The sequence below is a fragment of the Sapajus apella genome, unplaced genomic scaffold (assembly GCF_009761245.1).
Source record: "Sapajus apella isolate SASKATOON/1434 unplaced genomic scaffold, GSC_monkey_1.0 scaffold150, whole genome shotgun sequence".
In the NCBI taxonomy this organism is placed as follows: domain Eukaryota; kingdom Metazoa; phylum Chordata; class Mammalia; order Primates; family Cebidae; genus Sapajus; species Sapajus apella.
In genome coordinates, this window is record NW_022437090.1 from 854,507 (window position 1) to 878,511 (window position 24,005).

The 24,005-nt window shown below is 44.5% G+C and overlaps 1 protein-coding gene and 1 long non-coding RNA gene across 4 annotated transcripts in view; one reads left to right on the forward strand and one right to left on the reverse strand.

The window, feature by feature from the left end:
* Positions 1-20,177, forward strand: part of ELP3 (elongator acetyltransferase complex subunit 3) — a 98,436-nt gene extending 78,259 nt beyond the window's left edge. The window contains exon 15 of one of the 3 annotated variants that reach the window (XM_032265367.1): positions 18,698-20,177. In XM_032265367.1, coding sequence (XP_032121258.1) covers positions 18,698-18,774 — 77 coding nt within the window. In that variant the 3' untranslated portion in view covers positions 18,775-20,177. Of the gene's footprint in view, positions 1-13,338; positions 13,760-18,697 lie in introns of those variants that run through there. The other 2 variants (XM_032265368.1, XM_032265369.1) reach the window with 2 other exon arrangements.
* Positions 1-24,005, reverse strand: part of LOC116541299 — a 95,311-nt gene that overhangs the window by 13,992 nt on the left and 57,314 nt on the right. The window lies entirely within an intron of this gene.

Genomic DNA, 24,005 nt, shown 5'->3' on the forward strand with positions numbered 1-24,005 from the left:
CTGTGCAGTTTTTTACAGGCATCGGTCACAAGCTGTTGGTCTTGGGGCTGTGGTTCCTCACCAGGCCTGGTGGGTCCCTTTACATGGCTGCTTGTCATATCATGTGACAGCTTGCCCTCTCAGTGGGAGTGGTCAGAGAGAGAGTGCCCATTCAAGATGGCAACCGTAGTATTTTTATAACCTAATCGCAGAAGAGTGTTAATGAGTCCACCTCACCCTCAGGGGTAAGGGATTACACAAGGCTGTGAATACCCTAGGCAGTGAACTTCAGAGGTCATTTTTAGAGACTGCCTACCACAATGTATCTTCTGCCCAGTTCATTTGGTTGGAGTCACTGGGCTGGGCTAGATTTCTTTAAAGGGAGAGGAAGTAAATTCCATCTCTGTAAGGGAGAAGACAGCCATCTTTGGATGCTGTCAACTGCAGTGGTAGAAAACATCTCCATTGCTTTGTGATTAGTAGGCACCCAGTGCCTCTAATGCCTTCTCCAAAGGTAGACCCTTTGGGCAGACCTAAATTCATGAGTTCTTAACCCAGCCCTAGTATCAGATTTTCGTATGGTCAGTCATGGCAACACAGTCACACCTCACACTTTCCTAGGCAGAGCTTGGCAGGCCCAACAAAACTCAGCCTGCACCTGACCCTTTGTGTGCCGTCTCTTCCACAAAGACATGCCTCTCTGTTTCCCCTTGCAAGCCTATTTTATACCTGTCCAATTAGGGTGCCTTTTATTTTTCATTCTTGCCTAATTCCCCTGGCCAGAACTTTCAGTACTGTGGTGAAAATGGACAACCTTATATGGTGTCTGATCTTAGGAGGAGAAGTTTCTGTTTTTCACTATTGAGCATGATACTATCTGTGAGTTTTTCACGTATGGCCTTAACAATGTTAAGGAAGTTCCCTTCTATGCTAATTTATTGGGTGTTTTTATCATGAATGGGTTTCATTAAATGCTTTTTGTGCATTTGAGCTGATTGTATGATTTTTTTTCTCCCTTAATTATGTTATGATGTATTACATTGATTTTTATATGTTGAACTCTCCTTGCATTCCAAGAGTAAATACCACTTGGTTGTGGTATGTAATCCTTTTAATATGCTGCTGAACTCAGTTTGCTAGTATTTTGTTGAGGAGTTTGGCATCTATATTCTTAAGGGATGATGGTCTGTAGTTTTCTTGGTAGTGTCTTTATCTGGCTTCAGTAACAGGGTAATGCTGGCTTTATAAAATGAATTACAAGGTGTGCTTCCTCTTCAGTTTTTTGCAAGTATTTGAGAAGGATTGGTATTAATTCTTCAGTGTTTGCTATAATTTACCAGTAAAACCGTCTTGTCTGGGCTTTTTCTTGTTGGGACCTTTTTTATTACTGATTCAGTTTCTTATTATAGATTTAGGTAGACTTTGTTTCTTTATGAGTCAGTTTTTCTATGTTTCTAGAAATTTCTTTCATCTAGGTTATCCAACATGTTGGTGTACACTTGGTATTCTCTTATAGAATCCTTTTTATTTCTGTACAGTAAGTAGTTATGCCCCCTCTTTTCTGTTTGTGTGTGTGTGTGTGTGTGTGTGTGTGTGTGTGTGAGAGAGAGAGAGAGAGAGAGAGAGAGAGAGAGAGAGAGAGAGATTTGAGGCTTCTCTTTCTTTTAACCCAGCCTAAGGTAAACATTGCTAGTTTTCTTGATCTTTTCAAAGAATGAACTTTTGGTTTTGATTTTTTTTTTTCTATTCTCTATCTTCACTCTAATCTACTATTGCCTTCCTTCTGCTAGCTTTGGGTTTTGTTTGTTTTTCCTCCCCCACCACCCCCACTTTAAGTTTCTTAAAGTGTAGAGTAGGTTATTGATTTCAGCTATATCTACTTTCTAAATCCCAAATGTGAGCATATATATCTGCTTTTTTTTAAATGTGAGCATTCACAGCTATAATCTGAGCAATATTTTTGCTGCATCCCATAAGTTTTGGAATGTTGTATTTTGTCTAATTTTCCTTGTGATTTCTTCTTTAGCCCATTGGTTAAGAATGTGTTGTTTAATTTCTGCATATTTATGAGTTTTCCAGTTTCCATCTGTTATTCTAGTTTCACTTCTTTGGGATCAGAAAAGACATTTTATATAATTTCAGTCTTTTTAAATTTATTAAGACATGTTTTCTTGACCTGACATATGATCTATCCTGGAGAATGTTCTGTATGCACTTGTGGAAAATGTACATTCTGCTGTTAGTGGTAGCATGTTCTATATATGTCTGTTAGATTTAAGTGGTTTGAAGTGTTCCAGTTCACTCTTTCCTTATTGATCATTTGTCTTAATTTTTCTATGTATTGTTGAAAGTAGATATTGAAGTATCCAACTCTTAATGTAGAACTATTTATTTCTCCCTTAAGTCCTGTCAAGTTTTGCTTCATTTATTTTGGGGTTTTGCCGTTAGGTGCATTTATGTGTTTATAATTATATAAATCTTCCGGATAATTGAACATTTATTTATGCATCTCTGACCCTCCCCCATTATGTTGTTACTGTCGCAGATTACATCTTCATCCCTGTCTATCCATTAACCTATACTTAAAATTATTGTTTAATGAACTTGCCTTTTAAATAGTAGAGGAAGAAAAGAGGAGTTACAAACCAAAAGTACAATAATACTGGCTTTTCTGTTTACCTGTGTGATTATCTTAGTGTTATTTTTTCATATAGTTCCAAGTTACTGCCTTTTCTTTCATTTCAGGTTGAATGACTTCTTTTAACATTTCTTGTAGGGCAGGTCTAGTAGTAATAGGCTTACTTAGCTTCTCTTAATCTGGGAATGTCCTAATATCTCTTTTATCCTTCAAGGATAGTTTTGTTGGATATAGAATTCTTGATTGGCAGGTTTTTTTCTTTCAGCACTTTAAATGTGCCATCCCATTGCCTTCTGACCTCCATAGTTTCTAATATCAATTGTTAGTCTCATTGAGGATTCCTTGTATGTAATAACTCATTTCCCTTTTACTGCTTTTAAGATTCAGGTTTTCAACGGTTTGATTCATATTGTGATCATCATGTGTCTCCTTGAATCTGTCCCACTAGGAATTTGCTGAGCTTCTAGAGTGTAGTGATTCATGTCTTTCATCAGATTTGGGGAGTATTCAGCCATTTCTTTAAATATTTTTTTCTACCCTTTGTCTCTCCTCTCCCTCTGAGACCCCAGCAATGCATATATTGGTATGCTTGATGGTATCCCACAGGTCTTTTATTTTTCTACATTATTTTTTCTTTCTGCTCCTCAGACTAGATAAATTCAATTGCATTTTCTTAAAGTTCACTCATTCTGTCTACTGCCTCTTGATAACTGCCATTGAACACCTCTAGTGAATTTTTTAACTTTTACACATCTCTGTGCCAGATTTCTATTTTTTTTTTTATTTCTATTGATACTTCTTCTTTTTAATAGTATTCCCATGATATTCTTTCTTTGTGTATGGTTTCTTATAACTCCTTAGGCATATTTAATGCAGTTGATTTAGTGTCTTTGAGTAGTAATTCCAGTGTCTGGATTTCCTCAGGAATAATTTCTGTCAAATTTTTTTCCTGTGAATGAGCCATTATTCCCTGTTCTTTGTATACTTTATAATTATATTAAGAACTAGTGAGAGCTACACAATTAGTATAATGTGGTAACTCTGGAAATCATATTCTTCTTCTTCTAATGGATTGCTTTTGAAGTCTGTAATCATGCATTTGTCCAGTGACTTTTCTGCTTTTTATTTTATTTTATTTTTTTTTTTGAGTTGGGGTCTGTCTTGCTCTCTCACCCAGGCTGGAGTGCAGTGGCACAATCTCGTCTCACTACAACCTCTACCTCCTGGGCTCAAACAATTTTCCCACCTCAGCCTCCCTAGTAGCTGGGATTAAAGGCATGTGCCACCATGCCTGGCTAATTTTTTTGAATTTTTAGTAGAGACAGGTATTTTGCCATGTTGGCCAGACTAGTCTTGAACTCCTGACCTCAAGTGATCCACCCACCTCGGCCTCCCAAAGTGCTAGGATTACAGGCCTGAGCCACTGTGCCTGACCCTGTCTAGTGACTTTTTCAAACTATTTTTGCAAAGTCTGTGTTCTTCACCGTGTGTGTAGTCACTGAAATTTTTGTTATTATTTCTGTGATCAGCCTGTGACTTGAGAGGAATTTTCTTAAATGTCTGGTTCAAAAAAAGAAAGGACATGTATCTCTTCAAATCTTGATACACTCCACCAGGGTAGCGAGACAGGGTCAAAACAAAGACAGGTGTCTGCACTGGTCCTTCCAGGAACCTCCAAAGTGAAAATAATGCACAGCCCCCAATATTTGGAGGCCTGGGTCCTTACTGCTCACTCCAGTTCCAGCCAGCTGCTCCAGAAAAACAGGTCACTGTCCCTGTGGCTACAGTGGAGCTAAGGAATGAGGGATGGTTGGTGGCTTGAGCATGCTGTTCCCTGGGTAAAGTCTGACAGCCTCTTACTCATCAAACACTCCCCTAGTCGCTATAAGTATCTTATTAAGTGCCAGCTTTCCAAAACAGTTGGTTCTAATTATTTTTTTCCAGCTTAATCGTCGTTTTAGAAGAATGAATCTCTAAAAAGTCCCACCTTGCCATTTTCCCTCTTGAAGTCTGTATTTAAAGAGACTGTAAATAGAAGGGGCCTGTCTTCCTACTGGGTTCTAAGATGGCACAGTCTAACTTCTGCAGAGACACACTGATGATTTTTGACATTACTAAAGAAGTGAGAATGATGTGTTACACAGCAGACATCCTGCACTGTTACACTATATTTTTGAATCAGATGATTGTGGGCCATCTTATGTCACATCATGGGCCAGACTCCCTGTTAAGAAAAAAACTTTCTAAGAGCTGTAAGATAACCCACCAACATCAAATTACCATGGTAGTGTCTATTTAGATTGTGTATACCTGCTTTGTAAATTACCTATTTTTATTTTTTTTTCTTATCTTGGTAGACTTTTCAGAATATATAGAACCAATGTTTAGGCTGCTCAGTAGGAGACTCTCCTGAGATACTCTGTTTCCACAGTGTTGGGGAATAATGTGTACTGTAATGTTAGTTGTAATAACCAACTAACTTGAAAAACTAAGATTATACATGGCTAATCTTTTTTAGCTTTGTGTGATTCTTTTTTTTTAATAGAATGGGAAAAATTCTTAAAGATTTAGGGTTAAATAGTTAATAAATTCATTTTCAAACATTCAGGATAAAAACTTTTTCCCAACTTTTATATCAGTGTGCATTGTTGAAGAGTAAAATATTGCTATCCTATCACGAGATCAATAAGAAATAATAAAGTCTCATTTCAGTAGCAAACGAATGAAACTAATGAATATATTTCCTTGTGTTAATGTTGGTAGACATATATCAAGTAGTCAATAGTTGATTAATTCAACCCAAAAGCAATTAAAAGTTTCTTTAATTTGTTTTTATTTTACTGATTTCTTTTAAACAATTATAAATTATCTCAGTGTTTTGCATCTAATCAAAAAATCAGAAATTTAAGCTTTAAAGGATAGATTCACAAGTTTGGCTGTGAGAATGTGATGTGGCCCCAATTTTAATTCAGTCTAATAACACATTACTAGCAATGAAGGGTAGCCTATATCCTAACAAGTAAGCATCAAAGAACAAGAATGCACCTGTTAACATAGCTAATTCCTTTTCCTGCTTCCGATATGAAAACATTTAAATTATTAAGCCAAGGTTTTTCTTGAAGAATTCCAAGAAATAAAACTCTTCAATTTCCAGGATTCTAGTACATACTGAGCAAATACTTGATCAATTAAACTTACTTCATTATTTCTTCCTCTATTAAATCACATTAATAATTCCATGGTCTTTGTCCAGTTGGAATCACAACCGTGGTTCACTTGATATTCCATAGACATGAAGAACTGATTTCATTCGCCATTTAAGCAGTCACAGAGTTGAGATTATTTAATCTTGCCTTTTTTCATTTTAAAAGTTTACTGTAAGCTGTAAGAAATAGGAAAGTTTATGAAATGTTAAAGAATGAATTGTTTAATCAACGCTGTGTCTTAGTTCACTTGGGCTGCTATAACAAATAACTTAGACTGGGTAATTTATAAATGAGAAATTTCTCATGGTTCTAGAGGCCTCATGACCTACTTGTCACCCAAAGACCTCACCTCTTAATACTGTTGCATTGGGGATTCAGTTTCAACAAACAAATTTTGCGGGGGACACACATTCCAACCATCACACTCTGTAATCCCCACTCAGGTCAATAACCAGCATTCAAGAAGTGCCTCTTGGTCCTTCCTAGCTGTAATCCCTTTCCTCTTTCTTCCCAGCATCCTGACTTTTTTGGTATTTTCTTTCTTGTTTTTCTACCTAAGTATGTAACCCTTAACGACATAATCTAGTTTTTTTTGTTGCATATTTTTGTTCTGGCTACTTTAGCTCAACATTGCTGTGATGTTGTAGTAGCTGTAGTTCATTTCTTTTCATTGATACATGGGCTTCCATTATGCAGATAGTTAACCGTTTATCTGTTTTAACTCTTGCTGGGTATCTGGGTAGTTTCCAGATTAGGCTTGTGAATATTGTGTATGTATTTTGGGACACATCAAAACATATTTCTGTAGAATGCATACCTAAGAGTGGAATTGCTGGGTTGTAGAGAGTATGTAGATTTAGCTGAGGATTTTGCCAAGTGGCTTTCTAAAATGCTTCTACAACATTTCTCACTATTACAGGAAATGTATGAGTTTCAATTGTTCCGTTCTGATGAGTATGAGTGGCAACTTCTTTGTGGTTTTAGTTTGCATTCCCTGATAACTGATGATGTTGACTACCTTTTTATGTGTTTATTGGCCATTTGGTGATCCTCTTCCTGAAGTTGCTGTGTGTGTGTATGTGTACAAGTTTTCCTAAAATCCACAATTTTTTTTTTTTTTGAGACAGAGTTTTGCTCATGTTGCCCAGGCTGGAGTGCAATGGTGTGATACTGGCTCACTGCAACCTCCGCCTCCTAGGTCCAAGCAATTCTCCTGCCTCAGCCTCCTGAGTAGCTGGGATTACAGGCATGCGCCACAACGCCTGGGTAATTTTGTATTTTTTTTTCTTTTTGAGACAGAGTTTCGCTCTTGTTACCCAGGCTGGAGTGCAATGGCGTGATGTCGGCTCACCGCAACCTCCGCCTCCTGGGTTCAAGCAATTCTCCTGCCTCAGCCTCCTGAGTAGCTGGAAGGAATTACAGGCATGTGCCACCACGCCTGGCTAATTTTGTATTTTTAGTAGAGATGGGGTTTCTCCATGTTGGTCAGGCTGGTCTCGAACTCCCAACATCAGGTGATCCACCCGCCTCAGCCCTCCAAAGTGCTGGGATTACAGGCGTGAGCCACCGTGCCTGGCCAAGATTTTTTTTGACACAGAATCTCACTCTGTCGCCAGGCTGGAGTGCAATGGCACCATCTCAGCTCCCTGCAACCTCAGTTTCCCAAATAGCTGGGACTACAGGCACGCGCCACCACACCCAGCTAATTTTTGGATTTTTTTGTAGAGATAGGGTTTTACCATGTTGGCCAGGATGGTGTGAATCTCTTGACCTCATGAGCCGCCCACCTTGACCTCCCAGAGTGCTGGGCTTACAGGCGTGAGCCGCTGCGCCTGGCCAAGATATCGTTATTATATAGTTAGTATTCATTTAGATTATACAGTTAGTATTCATTTAGATTTATGGATACAATTGACCCTTAAATGCAGGTCCACTTACACTCATTTCTTTCAACCAAACACAGTTTGAAAACATTATTTGTGGGCTGTGAAACCTGCATATACAGGAGGCTGACTTTTCATATATGCAGGTTCTCTGTGGCCAACTGCAAGACTTGAGTATGTGCAGATTTGGGTATATAAGGGTGGTTCTGGAACCAGCCCCCGCACATGCCAAGGACAACTGTGTATTTACCACTTTCTTTGTTCTTCTATGTTTGCTATATCTTTAAAGTATTTTCTTCATTTTTACTGACATGTAGGACTCCATCATGATGTACTGCAGTTTATCTGTTGTACTGTGGATAGATATTTGGGTAGTTTGCACACATTGTTTTCTTTATACCGTTCTTTATTACGAATTTATTTTCTGTTGGTAGCAAGTTGTTCCAGTTATGATTGTAGATAAATGCCTTTATTTTGCATTATTCTTAAAGCAGTGGGCCCCAGCCTTTTTGGCACCAGGGACTGGTTTTGTGGAAGACAATTTTTCTGCAGATGGTGAGGGTCTTGGGGGGATGGCTTCATGATGATTCAAGTGCATTACATTTATTGTGCACTTTATTTCTATTACATTGTAATATATAATGAAGTAATTCTACAACTCATTATAATGTAGAATCAGTGGGAGCCCTGAGCTTATTTCCTGCAACTAAACAGTCCCATCTGGGGACGATGGGAGGCAGTGGCAGATCATCAGGTATTAGATTCTTAAGAAGAGCGCGGTGCAACCTCGGTCCCTTGCTGTGCGGGTCGCAATAGGATTTGTGCTCCTATGACAATCTAATTCCACTGCTGATCCCACAGGAAGTAGTTACCTCCTCGGGCAGTAATGTGAGCAATAATGTGAGAGTGGCTATAAATGCTTTGTGTCCTGGGGGTTGGGGACCCTTGTCTTAAAGGATGTCTTCACTACGTATAGAATTCTGGGTTTGCAGATATTTTCTTTCAGTGCTTTTGCATCTGTCTTTCCCTTATTTTCTTCCATTTAACATTGCAGGTAACAAATCAGCTGTCTTTGAGACTATTCCCTCAGGCTATTTCTGTGATTTTTTTAAAAAGTACATTTTTGTTCTTTCAGACTGTCTTTACTGTCTTGGTTTTTCTCTAGTTTTACTAGGACGTTTCTAGGTATGGATTTGCCATTTGGGCTTCCTCGATCAGTAAAGTGGTTTTTAAAATCAGTTCTGTGTGATTTGCAGCCTCTAACACGTGTATATTGACTCTGCCCCATGCTCCCTCATCTCTTTTCCTAGGACCGCAGGGAAACATGTTAGACCTATTTATTGTATCTACTATGTTTCATACCCTCTTCCCCACCAACCGTATTTCTCCAGGCTGAGTTGTCCATAGTTTCTCTGACTTCGTCTTTCAAGTTACTAATTCAGCTGCGTCTGATCTGCTAGACCCATCCATTGATACATTGGTCCCACACTTTAACCTTTCCATTCCATAATGTCATGTCTTAATGTTTCCTGTTGTTTTCAGACACTGAACCTAGTAAGCACACCTCTTTGTGGTCTGTGTCAAATGTCACATCTGGAGTCCCTGCAGTCTGCTGTTTCTTGTCGTGTCCTGCCTCGCAGTGTACCTCATCATTGTTTATCATTTGCTGAGCATTGTATATGATAATTTGTTTTTAGCAATACTTCAAGACCTGGGTGATGCTAGCTTCCTCCAAGGAAGATCTCTGTTTCCTTTAGCCCGGCATCTCAGAGTCACAGTTGTGTAGGGCCAAGGCTGTGGTTATCTAGAAGATTCCTTTTCCCACCACACCAGTCCCTCCTCAGAGCACTTCAGAATACAGTCCAGAAGAGGGGGTGCTGTGCTGGGGTCCCTGTCTCTTCCAGGCTCTGAATTCAGACCCATATTCCTTCTCCTTGAGCCTTTAAAGCAGTTGCTTCCACACCTCCTAGAGGGTAAACAGCGGGGCGCTGAGGGAGCGATGCTGCTTCTCTGCTTCTGGCGGCCTCAAGACACACCTGGCATCTCAGCTGCCCTTCCTAGATCAAACACCCCAAGACACACAAGCCTCTACTCCCCTCCGGAAGCTCACACTTTCTCCTTATTCTTAGCCTGACAACTGATAGCTGTTAAGTCTCTGATACTTTTCCAGCAGAAACATTTTAAATTCTGTCCACTTATTTTCATTGTCTTTGGCTGGAGTATTGCTATTAATGATTTTGTCTGCTATAATCAAGCCTCAAGTTACCTGCTGTCTAAGGTTAAATATTCCCGACTCTTCTGCCTCTGGGATCTAGCTTCCACCATCCAGCCTTCTTTGTCACACTTTTCCTCCAAACTCTGTATTGTTGTTCTTGTCATTTTAGAAATGGTGGCCACAATTTATTTAGTTGTTACTGAAAATTATCCCCTTGCCCAGTCGCTCTCACATATATGTGTAAGCTGAATCTGTTTGCAAAGTTTCTTATTACCTGCCTGGTATCAGACCCTTTGCTGTGGTTTATTCTTCTGTTTCTTACTAAACCATATTATTAAAGTGGAAATAACCACCATGTTTCCATTTCATCAAAGGACATTGAAAAACTGGACACAGATACAGGAGGTGAGGTGTTCAAGACAAATGTCAAGTCCTTTCTGTACCAGAAAAGAAGGGATGTGCTTTCCCATGCAGACTCAACGTCCAAGACCAGAGTCGGGTGAGCACACCCCATCACACAGGTGCCAGGCGCATTAGAAATGCTCTCGGCCGGCCGGGCGTGGTGGCTCACGCCTGTAATCCCAGCACTTTGGGAGGCCAAGGTGGGTGGATCACGAGGTCAAGAGATCGAGACCATCCTGGTCAACACGGTGAAACCCTGTCTCTACTAAAAAACTACAAAAAATTAGCTGGGCATGGTGGCGCGTGCCTGTAATCCCAGCTACTCAGGAGGCTGAGGCAGGAGAATTGCCTGAACCCAGGAGGCGGAGGTTGCGGTGAGCTGAGATCGCGCCATTGCGCTCCAGCCTGGGTAACAAGAGCGAAACTCCGTCTCAAAAAAAAAAAGAAATGCTCTCGGCATGGGTTCTCAATTACTTTTTTTGGAGACAGAGTTTCACGCTTGTTGCCGAGGCTGGAGTGCAATGGCACAATCTCGGCTCACTACCACCTCTGCCTCCCAGATTCAGTGGATTCTTCTGCCTCACCTCCCGAGTAACTGGGATTACAGGCATGTGCCACCATGCCAGCTAATTTTTGTATTTTTAGTACATGTGGGGTTTCACCATGCTGATCAGGCTTGTCTCGAACTCCCGATATCAGGTGATCTACCCGCCTGTGCCTCCCAAAGTGCTGGGATTACAGGTGTGAGCCTCTAGCAGTGCAATGCCTGGCTGGTGTTTAAATCTTCCTCTATCTTTATAGTCACTCAGCTACCAAGTAGTTTCTTTTTTTTTGAGATGGAGTTAGAATCACAAGCTAGGTAGCACTTAGGTTCATTTCCTGCTCTGGAGATTTATTTTCCCTTTTAGAGGAAAGGTGCATGTATTTTTAGTGTCCTAAGGCTTTACTCTGGTATTGCATCTATCCCCTTAGAACAGAAGGCTGTTGTAACTTGGAGGAGCAAAGATTTGGTTTTCAACCAACTCGGGCGCCACACAGACTGGCTTACTCCGTCCCCTACTCTTTCCCCTGCTATTTCGCTCTAAAATAGAATCACAGCAGAATTTAAGTAAACATCTGGGTTTGTTCCGTTTTTTTTTTTTTTTTTGGTCTTTGGTTAGTCTTTCTAAGGTTTTGTGGTTTGATTTCCCATTTTTACTAAAGAGCATTAAGCAACCCCGGATGAGCGTGCTCCCGCAGCCAGGGGCCCAGGCCTTGGTAGATGCATTGCCTGGAATTTCCTGCCTTTCCTGAATCCTTCGAGTTAGCAGAGTAAGCTAAATGGTGCGTATCTTTCAGAGAGGGACATGGAAGCAGAAAGCAGAGGATTTCTTTCCCATCATGAGGGACGTGAGGGCTTTTGGTTCAGAAAAGGATGAGAGAGAAGCTGTTGCCCGTGCTCTCCTCCGGGCTGGAGATTCACAAGGAGGCCAGGGCTCTTGGCAGCCAGCCCTGGAGCAGCAGCCAGAGGTCATCCTTGGGAAAGGGCTTTCCCACTGAGTGCTGAATGCCTCTCCTCTCGGTCCAGCCCAGACCAAGCAGGGTCCTCTGCCTTTAATGTAACCCCTTTCCATGGGTCTGTAGTTGATCTGAAGTGTGCAGTGGAAGTCATTTTAATAACTGGCACACAGTAAAGTTCATGTACGGATAAACAGGCTTGTTTTCTTCTTGGTCACTGTAGGCACTTTGCAAGGCATTCTTCTCACCGAACTCATATCGTTATCATTGCTAGTGGAGTGGGGAAGATGGAAATATTTATCCTGCCTACACTCACCCAACTCCTGCCGTTTTTTTGTTTTTTTTTTTTTATTTATTATTACTTTTTTTTGAGACAGAGTCTTGCACTGTCCCCCAGCCTGGAGTGCAGTGGCACAATCTCGGCTCACTGCAACCTTCGCCTCCCTGGTTCAAGCGATTCTCCTGCCTCAGCCTCCTGAGTAGCTGGGATTACAGGCACTCACCACCACACCCAGCTCATTTTTTGTATTTTTAGTAGAGACAGGGTTTTGCCATGCTGCCCAGACTGGTCTTGAACTCCTGAGCTCAGGTGATCCACCCGCCTCGGACGCCCAAAGTGCTACAAAACAAAGCCAGTGTTTGGACTCCCCCTACTCCCCACATTCTGAATGCTGGCTCTGTAGCGGGGCACCCTGAAGTGAGCTCCTGCTCATTCCCCATCTCAGGGATTTGGCAGAACCATATGCAGGCCATCGGGGGGAGCGCTTGGCTCCTCGTACAGCCTGTGGGCACCTCTCCCCTACGGGAGGCAGAGCGGTTAGGCTGAGCGCTCAGAGACGGCCCAGGCAGCCTGCACACGTCAGTCCAGGTGGCTGGCTGACGTCAGCTCTGAAGGGTGATTGCTTTTTCTTGGCTAAGTAAAGGAAAGTTACCGTGACAGAGGACTTTCTGGGAACCCTGCTGAGCATGGAGAGGGGCAGAGAAGAGCGAGGCCTTCACCCAGCCCTGGTAGCTAAGTGCAGGGGTTATGCCTTTCCCAACCTGTTCTGCAGGTTGTGGAAACAGGAGGGAAATTTTTCTTTTAAGAAACAAGAGGCAGAAATAAATGGAGCTTTTTAAGTGAGCAGAGGTTAGAGTCCCAGACTGGCTAGAGTTGAAGCCCCCGCCCTGGATGCCAGCACTTCTCAGAGGGCCCGGAGACAGTGTCCCACCTCAGGGACACTGCCGCGTCCTATTGAAAATCAGGACAAAAGGCCCATCGTGAGGCCTGAGTGCCCCTGCCCAAGGTGGTAATGGTTTCTAGGGCACACCCCCTGTAGAAAGGAAAAAGTAGAAGGCCCAAGGAGCCTGTAGCTCTGTGGGAATCATCAGAAATGCTTAGAAGTGCTCAGTAAAGCAGCTCTTTTAACCAGCATGCCTAAGAAATGAGGGCACTCTTGATTGTTGAACTTTCTGGTTATCCAAGGCCCGTCTGGTCCTGTGTTAGATGTAAGGAACTCTTCTCTCTCACCTCTGCAGCCATTCATGGTGGACAGATAGAGGCTGATGCATATTTTTGGAAGTGAAGCACTTTGACCAACAATTACACATCTTCCATCTGAAAATTAGGCCATCATTTTCATTTGACAGAGGACATATAAAAGAGCAAACTAAACATGTCTCCAGGAACTGAGCTGAGCAGAACCAAAAGGAAATGGTAGAGGTGTTTTCTGAGTTCACGTGAGTAGAAAGCTTGAAGCTTTACAAGTCTCTTGGGTGAACTGCCCCGCAGAAGCTGGGGGACGGGTGCCGGAGGCTTAGTGCCCGCCCTCTGCACTTTTGTGTGTTTCACATTCTGCAGGATACACTGTTTTAAGTCCATGGAAAACAGTCTTTTGTAAAAGCAAAATTGAAATATCAAAAGCCAGAAATGTTTCTGAAAGATTTGGGACAGTTTTTATTAGAGATAATAGCATAAGTCTCAGCTGACAAGGTGGGAAATTTGTACCTAGGTTAAGAAGCCCTGCCCCTCAGCTCCTGTATATTGAATCATTCCCGTGACCCAACACCCAATATAGAGCCAACTTTTTTTTCACATTTCTTTGTATATGTTCAACATAAGAATAGCTGGATAGCATATGAGAGCTCTGTAAACATTCATTGCATCTTGATTATATGCCAGACACTGATGATAGAACCAACTGACTTTAAAGAGCTTACATCCCAGGGAGGGAGACAGACATGCACAGTATGATTACTAAAACAATGGAACTCTAATTAAGGTACACAGCCAGCCTGGGGAGAGGGCGCTGTGAATTCCAGCAGCTTTGTAGATAGATCGGGGAAGCATCTGCAAAGGTCTCCAGGCAGGACCTTGAGGATGAATGGGAGGGTGACCGGGAATACCCTCTCAGGCTAAGCCCGCGTGGTGACGCCGGGCCTGCTTTGCTGATCATGGACCTGGTCAGTGTGGCAGGAACGAAAGTTGAAGAGTCTGGCCAGGAAAGACTTAGTGGATCAGGCTAAGGAATGTGAACTTTATCTTGGGACACATCATCAGTGATTCTAAGCGGGAGAACAGTGTGCTCAGGGTTAATCACTCCAGATTCTGATTTTAAATGGTGGCTTGACCTCATTTGTTTTCTCTTCCTGTCCTCAAGCTTACTTGTCAGTTATGATATTTTTAGTGACAAGTAATAGAAAACTCAACTCCAAATGGCTTAAACTCAACATGGATGAAGCTTGAAGACACTGTGTGAGGTGAAATAAGCCAGTCATAAAAGGACAAATACTGTATGATTCCACTTACATGTGGTATCTACAGGAGTCAAATTCATGGAGACAGAAAATAGAATGGGGGTTGTCAGGGGCTGGGGGGAGGGGAAGTAGAGTTGGTGTCTAGTGGGTAGAGTTTCAGCTTTACAAGATGGAAGAGTTCTAGAGATGGATGATGGTAATCGTACCACAGTGTCCATGTGTTTAGCGACACTGAGCCGTATAGATATAATCAAAAATATCCTGAAATGGCTTAAACAAAATGGAAAATCTTTCATAACATAGAAGCAGTGGGACTGGATTCGGGCTTCAGTTTCAAAAAGCAGCCAGGTGGCTTGACCTTCTCACTGTACATTGACCACACGGCCACTTCGGCCCCTTGCAGTGTGACTGCCCCAGTCCGAAATGACCCTGCAACATCCAAGAAAAGAGACCATCCCTCCCCATCTCAATCCATTTTCTGTTGCTTGTAACAGGATACCTGAAAAGGAATTTATTTCTTACAGTTTTGGAGGCTGAAAAGTCCAAGGGCTGGAGCCAGCGAGGGCCTTTTTGCAAGTGGGGACTTTCTGTAGAATCTTGCAGTGGCACAGGGTGTCATGCAGCGGCAGGGCTGCATGTGACAGCTCGGGACCTCTTCCTCTTCTTGTAAAACCACCCGAACTCATTATGTCATGAATCCATGAATAGATTCATTCTTTCAAGAGGGCAGAGCCCTCACACTGTACTCACCTTTTCATTGCCCACCTCTCAGTAATCTAGTTTCAACATGAGTTTCAGAGGGGCAAATACATAACCCATAGCACTCCACGTGTCTCTTTAAGAGCAAGAAAAGCTTTCAAAATCAGAGTCCTGGCTGCACGTGGTGGCTTATGCCTGTAATCCCAGCACTTAGGGAGGCTGAGGCGGGCCGATCACCTGAGGTCTGGACTTTGAGACCAGCCTGACCAACAAGGAGAAACCCCAACTAAAAATACAAAATTAGCTGGGCTTAGTGGCACATGCCTGTAGTCCCAGCTACTCAGGAAGCTGAGGCAGGAGAATCACTTGAACCCAGGAGGCAGAGGTTGTGGTGAGCCGAGATCGAGCCATTGCACTGCAGCCTGGGCAACAAGAGACAAACTCTGTCTCAAAAAAAAAAAAAAAAAAAAAAAAAGAGTCCTCAGCATGTTGGCACAGATGTCTAGCAGCCATTCCACGTGCAGCCTGACCAGAGCCCCGCTCCTGACTCTCCTTGCAGCTTCTTCCCACAATCTCCTCACTCCCAAGCCATGGTGGCTCCTGTTTTTCCAGACTCTTCCTTTATTCAGGCTAAATACCGTGGAGTCGCTTGGCCCCTCTCTTTCTGTCAACACCCTACATCCGTCGGCAGATTCTTTTGGCTCTGCCTTCCACACACGCCCAGATTCCGGCTACTTTTCACCACTGTGACTCAGACCAAGCCACCACCATCTCCCACCGAGATTATTGCCATCACTTCGTACCTGGTCTCCTTGTTTCTGCCCTTGGTCACATATCCATTCAGTGAGCAGATACTTACCACATACTTCACATGTGCCAGTCATTGCTCTGGGTCCTGGCAGCCTCTACAGTAAACAAAACTCGTGCCCTCCTGGAGCCTTCCTTCTGTTCTCCGACAAGTCAGATCATGTCCCTCCTCTGACCAGCATCCTCTCATTCTTCCATCTCACTCAGAATATAAGCCAGATTCCTACGAGCCCTGCGCAATGCTTCCCCCTTGTTCCTTGAGCAAGTCGAGCGCACGCCCATCTCAGGGCTTTCGCATTTCTTTTTCCTGCTCCCTAGAATCCTGTCCCCCTACGTAGCCTCAGGCCTTCCTCTTTCATTTTCTTCTAGTCTCTTGATTTGGGAATTGACAGAAAGGAATCAGTTGGCCTGAGCAACTGGCAGTGGAGTGGCCATTTACAGAAAGGGAGCTTCCTGGAGGGAGCTTGGGTGGCAGGGTACCAGGCGTTGGGTTTTTGACCTACACCTGCCATGTCAATTTTGACATTCAGGTGGGTTGTGCAGCAGCTGTGGATGAATCTGAGTCTCAGGGAGAACTGTAAGTGAGACAGATTTAGGGGTCACCTGTGTATACGCAGGTTTATGCTCAGTGTCACAGGAAGCACATGCACAGAAGAGCTGCATATTGCGGTGATTTCAGTTAGGGATATGAGGAGGAACCAGCAAAGGACACTGAGGAAGGGCAGCCAGCAAGCTAGAGGAGACTCAGGAGAGGCACTTCTTCGAAGCCCAGCGCATGGATGTGGCGGAGAGCAAGGGAGTGCCCACGACCGGTGATACTGCTAGCTCTCCCTGCCCAGCCTCAGCCATCTCACTCCCAGATACAGACAGCCGGGCTCTTTGAGGGACGCCTCCAGTATGCAGGGGTAATGACCCTTAGTACTGACTCCAACTAGTTCACGTTCCTTGAATGTTGAGACATCATAAAAAATATAATTGATCTCTGTTCCCGGTTACTGACTTAGAGCTCCTAAAACCCTTGTCATTTCCTGAGCTGTAGGGGTTCAAGGGGCATCTTTAGTTCTAATGTGGCAACTCTTGGTGGGCTTCTGGGTGGGGACCTGTCACAGGAAGGATCAAGCCATGATGAGAGGGTTGAACTTTCAGCCCCGCTCTCCATCCTCCGGGGAGAAGGGGGCTGGAAATGGAGTTAATAATGGATCGTGCCACTGGGCGCAGTGGCACATATCTGTAGTCCCAGCTCCTCGGGAGGCTGAGGTTGGAGGATCACTTGAGCCCAGGAGTTCTGGGCTGTAGTGCACTATGCCGATTGGGTGTCCACACTGAGTTCGGCATCAACATGGTGACCTACCGGGAGTGGGGGACCACCAGGTTGCCTAAGGAGGGGTGAACCGGAGCAGGTCAAAACTCCCGTGCTGATCAGTAGTGGGACCGCGCCTGTGAATAGCCACTGCACTCCAGCCTGGGCAACATAGCAAGACCCTGTCTCTAAAAAAAATAATAATAATCGATTGTGCCTACGTGATGAAACCTCCATACAGATTGTACAAGATGGGGCTCAGAGAACTTTTCATTTTGGCAAACACAGCCACTTGCCAGGAGCGTAGTGCAGCCCAGCTCAGTGGAGATGGACACTGCTGTGCCCAGGGCCCTCCCAGACCTCCCCGTGTGCGTCTTCACCTGGCCGTTCACTTGTACCTTTTATCATGTCCTGTAATATACTGGTCAGCATAAGTAAATGTTTCCCTGAGCTCTGTGAGCCATTATGACAAATTACCAAATCTGACCCGGGGCTTGTAGGATGCCTCCATTTGTAGCCAAGTTGGACAGAAGTTGTAGGCAACCTGCAGACCCTCTGCTTGCAATTCGTGTCTCAAGTTGGGGGCAGGCTGTGGACTGACTGGGGGGCCTTGCGCTCATCAGAGTAGGTAGAGTCCAAATTGAGTTAGATTGTAGAACACACACTTGGTGTCAACAGAACTGGACGGTGGCTTGGTGTGGAACAGCCGCAATTCCCTCCGCAAAGCACACTTCCATGAGCTAGGGCCATTCCAGCATGCCTGCTGCTTTCACACCAGCCAACCGAGGAAAACGCTTCTTCCTGAAGTCCCTGTCTACTCCCAGCGCTTCTGACAGTAGTCACAAGTGTATCTGCACTGCTAGGGCTGCGTGGAGAGCCCATGTTTTCCCTACTGTTCCCTCTAAAACTTCTGGGAAACCATTTGTCACCTGGCCTCATCTGGAGCATAGGCAGCTCAGACCGTAAGCCCTCTCTTCTCATTCACCAGTACACCTAAGCCAGCGCTGGGTGCTGCCAGTAGGATGGTGAATACGCAGGCTCCGATGCGTGGATGTGCACATTTGCTGTTGCCTGTGACTGTGTGTGTCACATACCTTGAGCTTAAGTCAGCAATCAGGGAAAGAGACTGACTTGTCTCTGCGTAGCAGCTCGTATATTTTAATGCAGCTTGAATTCAAAGTAGTAATAATGTTCCTAACTTACTAAATTGAGATTGTATGTGAGAAAGAACTTGGTCTCTGGAGGAGCGGGAGAGGGTAAGGCGGAGGGAAGCCCACGCTAATTTTGAGAATTACTCAAGTGAACACTCCTTTTTTTACTTCAATTTTTCTGCAGGGGTCGGCACCAGGAATTATTATAGAAAGATGGGCTACAGATTACAAGGCCCGTACATGGTGAAGATGCTGAAATAATACCACGCCAGCCCGCCTTTCTGCAGTACCCTCCCTGCGGAACACGGAGAATCAGGATTTCTTGACTACTCAACAGAGGGAGGCTGAGCAGAGCCAACAGGCCTAACTGTCCCCTGTTGGGGGCTTCACCCTTATCCCGCAGCTGCAGAGACTGGAAACTGCCTTCAGGGTTCTGGGTGGCCATCTGCTGACCACATCCCAGATCCACCCTCTCCTGCGTGCACCCAAAAAATCTCTTCCGTTTTTGAGGCTTAAATTATCTATCCAGTTTCTAAATTTTGCATGAGGCCTGCAGGTGGCCTGTTTTGACTCAGATGGTGACAAAAGCAAATTAATCAACTCATTTGGACGCCGTAACTCATAAAACAGAACTGATTGTCATTCGAGGAGCAAACTTAGGCGTAGGTTATTTATATACCCTAGGGACAAAAAGTCGGGTTGAAACAGAGGAAAACCGCCAGACTGATCTGGGGCCTTTTAACAACATTCGCATCGGAGCACAAGTTAGGAAAATGAGCTTTTGTTTTCATGGAAATCATTCTGATTGCCGTGCCGCCGTTTAGAAATAGCAGTGTGACGGGGAAGGAGGAATTGCGGTTGTGGGGGTGTGAACCTGGCAGCAGCCGGCCCCAGCCTTCCCCGGGCAGGAGTCCACCACGAAGGCGGGGACGACAAAGAGCTTCGCTCGTGCTGTTTGTTGTCTCCACTTCCCACCCTCCTGGCAACTGCAGAGCAGCTTGGGCAGCCAGAGGCATGGAGCCCAGAGAGCGTCTGGCTTTCCTGTTCATCGCTCCCAAGCCGGTGGAGTCTGAGGTTGTGAGACCCTAAATCAAGATTTACGTACACGGAAGCCATTCCCTGCATTTTAATTTTTTGAGACAAGAGTCTCACTTTGTCGCCCAGACTGGAGTGCAGTAGTGCAATCTCACCTCACTGCATCCTCCATCTCAGCCTCCTGAGTAGCTGGGATCACAGGCGCCCACCACCTCACCCAGCTAATTTGTGTATTTTTAGTAAAGATGTTAGGCTGGTCTCGAACTCCTGACCTCAGGTGATCCACCTGCCTCGGCCTCCCAAAATGGGATTACAGGATAAAGGCCACACCTGGCCTTTAATTTCTTAAGGTAAATTTTGGTTGTTATAAATGGAAAAAGGTCAGAGTTGAAGTTCAACTCGTGTGAAAGCAAAACAATGGAAAACAGGATTGGCTTCTTCAAAGGCTCGTCTTGTAGAACTGCCTCTTTGAAATTTCTAGGTAATCTACTTTGGAGACTCTGCCTGGAGAGGGTCAGTTCCTAAGTTAAGAGCATCGCTTAACCTTGGCTTCTGTGGCATTTTACAAAGGTTTAAAGGAATTGATTTCTCTGAAAGGGCCTGAAAATAAAACGTCTTTAACATACAAAGAAGAGTCATGTGGTTTTTTTTTTTCTCTCCCTGTAAATGCAGTGACATTTGCCATGGATGTGCAGGTTTCAGTTTCCAACTGCTGGCACTGTTCATTTCCTCCTGGGTGCTGTTTGCCATTTCATTAAACTGCCACGAGGCAAATGGCAGTGGCTTTGTGATGGGCGCGCTGTGGAGCTACCATGGCTCGCCATGAGTGCTGTTGAGGGATTTAGCTACTTCTCAATTATGCTTTCTCTATAAAAATAAAACTAATAAAGCCTACTCCCCTGGCTGTCAGAGCCACCTTGCTGGAGACAGAACCACCCACACGGCCCTGGAGCACACAGCCCCTGGGCTTTGACCTCCTCATCTGTCCTGTGTGCCCAAATGGATCAACCCACGCAGCGTACAAGAAGGGTTTTTGTGACGTGTTGAAAAGGCATTGACATGGAAAGTTCACTTCAAAAGATGACAATTTAGGGAATTTAAAACGAAATGACAGGAACTTGCACCTTTCTGATGGCTGTCAGCTAGTACTGAATCCTGGTTTTATCTCAGGATTCACGAGAACGCCTCTTTCTAGCTCACCCTGGCCCTCCTTGCCATGAGGACCTTGTGGTCTGTGCCAAACAGCAGCAGCTGGGGCGCTTCCCCCGGTGTCTGCGCTCCTGATGCCCTCGGCCACCAGAAGCTTCTGCTTCTCCCATGACTGCCAGGGCTTGTTCCGGCACCGATGGTGCTTGGCGCCCCCACTGCCTGGGTGCTCTGGCTGCTCTGAGCCCTGGGGACCACCCATCCAAAGAATTATAAATCGTTCTACTATAAGGACACGTGCACACGAATGTTCATTGCAACACTGTTTACAGTAACAAAAAGACTTGGAACCAACCCAAATGTCCATCAATGATACACTGGACAGGGACAATGTGGCACATATACACCATGGAATACTATGCCACCATAAAAAACGATGAGTTCATGTCCTTTGTAGGGACATGGATGAACCTGGAAACCATCATTCTCGGCAAACTGACACAAGAACAGAAAATCAAACACCGCATGTTCTCACTCACAGGCGGGTGTTGAACAATGAGAACACATGGACACAGGGAGGGGAGCATCACACACTGAGGTCTGTCCGGGGGGAGCTAGGGGAGGGACAGCAGGGGTTGGAGAGTTGGGGAGGGATAACATGGGGAAAAATGCCAGATATAGGTGATGGGGATGGAGGCAGCAAACCACATTGCCATGTGTGTACCTATGCAACAATCCTGCATGTTCTTCACATGTACCCCAAAACCTAAAACGCAATAAAATATATATATAAAAGAAAGCTCAGTTGGGCACGATCCCACTGAACTCAATGTGAAACCAGCCCAGCTGCAGCCTGATCCCATTGAATGGAAGGACTCCTTAGCAACCACCTCTAGCCCAGAAGCTCTGCTTTTAGCTCAACTTAACTAGCTAAATCACCTGAGGAGTCTTTTTTTTTTTTTTTTTTTTCAGTTCAAGTACTATCAAAACCAGACATATTTGAAGAGAAAAATTAGTTTTTTAAAATACATTATCACCAAGTGAAAGGGCCTGGAGCTCATGCTTCCTCTCATTTGGAACAAGCAAACCCCTTTTCCGTTTTCCATCTCTGCAAACCCAAAACTACAGCAAAGATAACTCAGAAACCAAAGCCTGTTCCACTAACCGTCTTTCAGGTTGCAAATTTTCCTTGCCACTGGAGTTTTGGCTTTTTTGTTTTCAAGATTATCTCACTGAAAACAAAATTTTGCTCCTAAAGAACTCACAGACCCCTGAGATTACAAAAACCAAAAAGCACAAGATCCGGAATCTGAAAACCTGGGTTTCTCATTAACCAGGAAGCTTTGAGCAAGGCCCTGCCCCTTTTCGAGCTACAATTTCCCTATTTGTAAACACACATTGGTCGGGGGGCAAATGTGAGAATGAGAGGTGGCATTTGAGAGACACTGCGTAAACCAGGACACATACTGATAGTTGTTGCTGCATTTAATGAAGTGGCTTCTCTGCTGATGTGTGACCTTGGGCAAGTCAACTCTGCAACTTTCTTCATCCGTAAAATGGGAGTGAGAACTACATAAGCCCGCGTGTGCAGGCTCTTAGAACAGGACGCATACTAAACATGCACCTGCTTTCATTACTAATCTCTAAATCATTCGTCCATTTTTTTCTTCAATGAGGGAGATTCTCTGCTGACAATAGAATTTCTGAGTCTTTGCTAGAATCTTAAGTTTTTCTAGAAGCACCTGTCAGAAGAATAGTATCTCTAATGCTCAAGACCCTGTCTCCTCCTCCTCTGGTCTATTTTATTCACACCAGTCTAGGGTTGCACATTGTCAAATCCATTTCTTGAGGGCCAAGATCCTAGCTGATTGCAACAGCAAACAGCATTTTGAAATGCCGCTGTCATGGGCGTGGCTTCCTGGAAAGTTGTCCAGTGTCAGCACACATTGCCGGCCCCTGTGTGAGCTGGTGACTGTGTCCACTTAGGGAGCCTGGCAGCCGTCTGTGGCAGGGCTTGTGCGGGGGGAAGCTGTCTATATACTGGAGTTGTGTACACCAGCAACACGTTTGTTTCATTCTCTGAAGCCATTTCCAAAAATGATGTTTCAGGAAACTGACTGACTTTAATGTAGACAAATCCATGCCTGTCAAACAGTTGCCAGTCTGCTGCTTTTCTCTATCCTGCCTTGATTGCCGCTACCCAGATACGCAGCTCTATCTCCTTTGTCTCTACACACCTAGCTCCCCTCTTGTCCACCTGGAAAATTTCTCATCATCCAAGGGAACAAAGGACCATTTGTTGAGCCTCTGCCAGATCCTGGACTCTGCCTCAGGTTCTTCACCTTCTTCATCTTGGGACATCCCCCCAGCCCCTGCTGTCCTCAAGGTCAATAAGGTACTGTGGATAGTCTCCACTATTTCTTTTTTTTTTTTTTTAAACAGGATCTCACTCTCCAGTCTAGGATGGTGTGCAATGGCACAATCACGGCTCACTGCAGCCTCAAACTCCCAGGCTCAAGCACTCCTCCCACCTCAGTCTCCCAAGTAGCTGGAACTACAGGCATGCTCCACTACACCCAGCTAATTTTTTGTATTTTTTATAGAGGCAAGAGGAGTCTCACTGTGTTGCCCAGGCTGGTCTCGAACTCCTGGGCTCAAGCGATTCTCCTGCCTCAGCCTCCCAAAGTTCTGGGATTACAGGCATGAGCCACAGTGTCTGACTTTGTCTCCACTACTTAACTAAGGAAAGCAGGCTGGTGTCTTCACCTCTGACCCTGGCATCGCAAAAAGCCACTGTAGCACGCAGGTACAGTCAGTGCCATTCCTCAAATGTTTGGCGATCACGTAAATAGGACCTCAGAATGGCCCAGTGCGGTGATTCTGTTCTCAGCTGCTAAATGCTGAGATGCAGGCTTGGAGTCTGAGTCAGTGACTCAGCCTTCCCCACTCCACCCGGCCCCACTCCTTCTCTTTGAGGGAAAAGCGTTTCCAGTCAGCTTATGTTAGAGAGGACACTAGCAGGCCTGGGCACCAAGCCTGTGCCTTCAGATTTGAATTTCACCCTCACGGCGGCCTGTGCAAGAAGCCCGATTATCAGCATCCCAGCAGTTCCAACTGGCGGGAATGGACGTGAACGATTTCCTCGAGAGACTGCAAAGTACAGAAAGAGCCTGCTCTTTTCATCTAAATGAAAATAGCACTTGGGGGGCTCTAAAAATTATATATGCTCATTATAACGAATGGAAATGAGACAGAAAAGCACAGAATAACCTGAAATCCCACCGTCGGTGCCAGCCGTGGTTAACACTGTG